Source organism: Impatiens glandulifera, chromosome 6 (genome assembly GCF_907164915.1).
Source record: "Impatiens glandulifera chromosome 6, dImpGla2.1, whole genome shotgun sequence".
NCBI lineage: Eukaryota > Viridiplantae > Streptophyta > Magnoliopsida > Ericales > Balsaminaceae > Impatiens > Impatiens glandulifera.
The window spans coordinates 51,254,591-51,259,370 of NC_061867.1; the positions used below are offsets into that span (position 1 = coordinate 51,254,591).

General features: G+C 32.9%; 1 protein-coding gene across 2 annotated transcripts; it reads left to right on the forward strand.

Moving 5' to 3' along the window:
- Positions 1-1,606: 1,606 nt before the first annotated feature.
- Positions 1,607-4,245, forward strand: LOC124941504 (thylakoidal processing peptidase 1, chloroplastic-like). 2 transcript variants are annotated; one of them, XM_047481844.1, is made up of 6 exons: positions 1,608-2,661; positions 2,807-2,875; positions 2,970-3,038; positions 3,121-3,207; positions 3,399-3,466; positions 3,730-4,245. In XM_047481844.1, exons 1-6 carry the CDS (start codon positions 1,957-1,959, stop codon positions 3,851-3,853), a joined length of 1,122 nt encoding a protein of 373 aa, XP_047337800.1. In that variant the 5' UTR covers positions 1,608-1,956; the 3' UTR covers positions 3,854-4,245. The 2 variants fall into 2 exon arrangements, with proteins under 2 accessions (XP_047337801.1, XP_047337800.1); XM_047481845.1 differs by lacking the exon at positions 3,399-3,466 and having other exon boundaries at positions 1,607-2,661.
- The last annotated feature ends 535 nt before the right edge of the window (positions 4,246-4,780 follow it).

Here is a 4,780-nt window from a genome sequence, read left to right on the forward strand (position 1 = left end):
TCTATTCTCTAGTTAGTTTTATCTAAATATGAAATGTTTAATTTTCTAATTCCTAAATATGTTGAATCCCATCATTTTTTAATATTCTAAATTTTTGGGTAATTTTTTTTTATCCTTTTATGCATATAATTATTATAAATGATTTTATATATATGTTTGATTGAATGTATAACAATGACAATGTGTCCTTTTAACATCACTTAGTCCATTTTTATACTCAAAAAATTCATTCAACTGATTTAATAGTGAGATATTAATTTATAACGAAGTTTATTCTGAAAATTTCAGAGAAAAACATTATTATTTTGAAGTATGAATTGGTACGTTATAAATTTGATGCGATGCAGAATGTAAACGTTTTTACATTTGTTGAGTTGGGTAAAGAATTGATTGATAATGATTATCTTATTTTAACACTACATGTTTCTACTGTTGATAAAACATTTTCAACAATTAAGAATGTGAAGTCAAAAATTCGTAATAAAATGAATGATATTTTCTTGTTGATTACATGACACTCTATATTGAATTAGATTTAACTAAAGATATAAAAATAAATTTTGTTATAAAATAGTCTTATTTTTAAAATTTCATAAAACTAAACTTATTTAAACATTATAATATAATGTCTTATTTTTTATAAATATATATATATATATATATAATTTTTTATTTGAAATTCAAGCACACCCCTACTATTATTTCTAGATCCGTCCCTGGTCATCATCATTATCGTTTTCACCGCTTTCATCATCTTTTTCGTCGACAATATTTATAGTCTGAACATGAGAGACTTCAATGGTTAAGATAATCTAGTAATCGTCTTACTCCTCTCATTGAACATTGTTTTTGTTATCATAAAAAAAATAAGAATAACAAATTTGATAAGAAGACTTTAATTTAACTTTTTTATTATTAATTCACTAATTTTATTCTCGGTCAACCAAAAGTATCATTTATTATATAGACATCTCATATAACTAAAATCTTGTAACCTCATTTTTACACCCAACTATCTCAATGGTGTTGTCATATCTGAAGTTGTTTTTATTAATAAAAAGTCTTTAAAAATTTTCTTTCATCTAGAGGCCATTTTAACATCTACGTTCTAATAATTTCTATGATTTATCGTTATTTTGACAATCGTAAATGTTCGGTTATCATTTGACAAAAAAAGTTCCCACATCGTTACCAATCTTTGCGTAAAGACAAATTTTACTCCCGCTCAAAATTTTGGGTAAAAATTCTTCCGACATTATTTAAGTTTAATTTTCTTTCACTCATTATGAAACTCACATTAGTTATCTTTAATGTCACTTTAAATAATTTGAATGAATTACTTTTATTATTTGTTTGATTATTCTCCCAAAATTTATTCTTGACTTGTGCCCTCCCATTATCTTTAGTGTAACAATTGAGTGAATAAATAAAACTAAATGTAATAAATATTTAAGAAATAAGTTGTATAAGATGAATCAAACAAGCTCTACCAATTTGGTCAAATCTCTCACTAGGAAAGAAATTTCCTCTAGGGCTATTTTAGTAATTTTAAGCTAGAACCTCTCATGAAAAGTAGTCGTATCCAATTTCTTTACCATTTTCATCATTATTCCTGATTCCATTCATCTTCTTCTCCAAGTCTTCTCATCTCCTTCGGCGGCTGTGGCTGACCGGCGGTGGCTTTGACGGACCGGCGGTGGTTGTGGCTGGTAAACGGGCGCCGTCTCTTCTCTCACTCTCCGATTGACGATTCGTTTTTCCGATCAACTCTTTTATTCAGCTCAGATCCTTTCTAATCTGTAATCTGGTAGTTCAATTCAACCCTTTAGTTACCGATTTACTGATTCATACTATTTCAATGGCATTCCATATCTGTTAGGGCTTTCTTCTTTGTCAACGTTACCTTTAGAAACCACAATTTACATTCTATATCTTCTTTTAATCAAATTTACAATCATGGCTCTTCGAGTTACCATTACCTACTCCGGTTATGTCGCCCAAAATCTAGCCTGCGCTGCCTCTAACAAGGCAGGCAGTAGCAGGCTATTCGGTGAATGTGCTATTCGATCTCGATTATTCTGCTCCGGTCAGAAGACCGAGGTTGATCCTGCCGTTCGGAGCTACCACCATGCGGAGTTTCGTCGACCCAGAACTAATTGCTGGCCTAGTGATTCGTTCTCGATGTGCTCCGCTCTTGCGACTGAGATTTTAGGGGGTCAATGTAAATCGCCTTTGATGGTTGGTTTGATCTCGCTGATGAAATCTACAGCCAGTGTTTCAAGTGCATCTTCTATAGGAATTTTTGGGGTTTCTTCGTCTAAGGCGTTTTCGGTTCTTGACTTTTTACAAGGGTCGAAATGGCTGCCATCGAATTCAGCTTCGATTATCAATGAGGTGGATAAAGGAGGAACAACAGATTGTGGGGATGATGAAGATAATGAAAGTTTTGTCTATTCATATAAAGACATTAGTGAGAAGGGTTTTGACAGAGGTAGTTGGTTATCTAGGTTATTTGGTTTCTGGTCAGAGGACGCAAAGGCGGCCTTCACGGCGTTGACTGTTAGTGTACTCTTTCGATCTTCGCTGGCTGAGCCGAGATCAATTCCAACAACTTCCATGTACCCAACTCTTGATGTGGGCGACCGTATCTTGGCTGAAAAGGTATCAACTAATAGCTTGATTGTATAACTAATCATAATGTTGGAATAAAGGTATCAATTATATATTCATGGGCTTGTGTGTGATGATTAGAGTTATGGACATGGTTAAAAAGGGTGTAAAATGTTCAATCTTTTTAAATGTTCAGGTATCATATGTATTCCGAAAGCCCGAAGTTTCAGATATTGTAATATTTAAGGCACCAACATGTCTTCAGGTTTGTTTGTCATCAAAGTCTCTAAGAAGTTCCTTGTTGATTAACTTTTTGATGGATTAATATTTTGGTATTGTGTTTCAATTGATTAATATAGGATTTTGGGTATAGTTCTGGTGATGTGTTTATCAAAAGAGTTGTGGCAAAGGAGGGGGATTATGTAGAGGTGAGTTGTTTGTTCTCGATGATTACTTTCATATAATTCACTCCACTCCACTTCAATATCATGTATTCTTGTGTATTAACAGGTTCGAAATGGTAAACTGGTTGTGAATGATGTTGAACAAGATGAGGACTTCATTTTAGAACCACTTGGTTATGAGATGGACGAAATGGTATAAATTTCTCGTCTGTTTTCTTCGTAGTTAAAATAATTTTCTCTTTTGAACAGTAAAGGATTAGGAAAAATGAATCAACAAGTGGCAACAATGAGATTGGATGGAACATCTTGATTAGACTGAGTACCTCGTGTATATTGCCAATGAATTCCAAAATTTTATTAAAGGGTTGAATTTGTGTTCTACAGGTTGTGCCCGAAGGTTATGTCTTCGTACTGGGGGACAACCGTAACAACAGTTGTGATTCACACAATTGGTAATTATCCAATACATAATACACTTGTGCTCTAGTTACCCGTTTAGTGTCGGTTAAAAATTCATCAGCGTAGCTCAAAGTGAATAATTCCCACTAAGAACGCCCTAATTAAACTGAGGATATGGTTATGAGGGGTTGTGCTAGCTTCTTTAATGAAATAAACCCTGGTTGTAAAAACAAACAAAATAGAAAGTAAGTTTAGGTTTAAGAATGATGCAAAGTGTTTATTTTGACATGAGATTTGTTCATACCTTTATTTTCAGGGGACCACTTCCTATCGAGAATATCCTTGGTAGGTCGGTGTTTCGCTATTGGCCACCCTCTAAAGTTTCGAGCACAATACATGAGCCAGCCACAATGAGCAGTATGGTAGTAGCAGTTTCATGATAATCTGTTATTCTCAAGAATCAAAATTGATGATTGGTAAATCATGGATTGCTCAATAGATAAGAGGGGAGCGGTAGGGTAACTGTCTACCGCTTGCCCCTCCTCCACCATGGAGGGGCAGTTATTGTGTATAAGTAGGCACCTTCACTGAAGACGGGTGCTTTGTGTGTATGTATGGAAGAAGATAGATGTTGGAACAGGTATCGATCGATGTTAGTAGTAATAATGACCTAATGTTATTGATTGTTTTCTCTATGATCAACTGTGTGTGTCTGAGTTGGTTTGGTAAACTACAAAATGGACTGACTCTTCAAGCTTGATTTTCAAACATTTCTTTGAAAAGTTGTGCATTTGCTCTTGGAAGTGCTTATAATAATATATTCTTAGCCCATGCAGTACTAGTTTTATACAGAGACATAAGTTGGTCGAATGGTTAAAGTGTTTGAGTAGATCCCAATTCGATCATTATTTTGTTATGGTATAACGGTGTCTCGAGAATTTCAAGGAACTAAACTCAATGGGAATTGAGTTGAAAACATTTAATTTATCTTATTAATTTGCTTCATATTATTCAAATTATTTCTTAAATATTCAAATACATTTAATTTTATTTATTCCTCAAACTATTAAACTAAATAGAAATCTTAAAAAACAAAGTATTGTTTGGTTTTGAAAAAACGGAGGGCCTAAGTGAAGAGTAAGTTAAACATTTTGGAAGAAGAGATGTCATACAGCCAAACACTTGATTTTTATCTCAAAGATTAATTAATTTCTTTTTTTATATAGTATTATTTTTATAAATAATAAACAGGTGAATTTACCTATGTATGTATATAAATCTATATAGAATATTTGATATACCATAATTTTATGTGAAATCTTCGGTATTTACCATGTTTGTACTAAAATGGCCAGAAAACCGTAGGC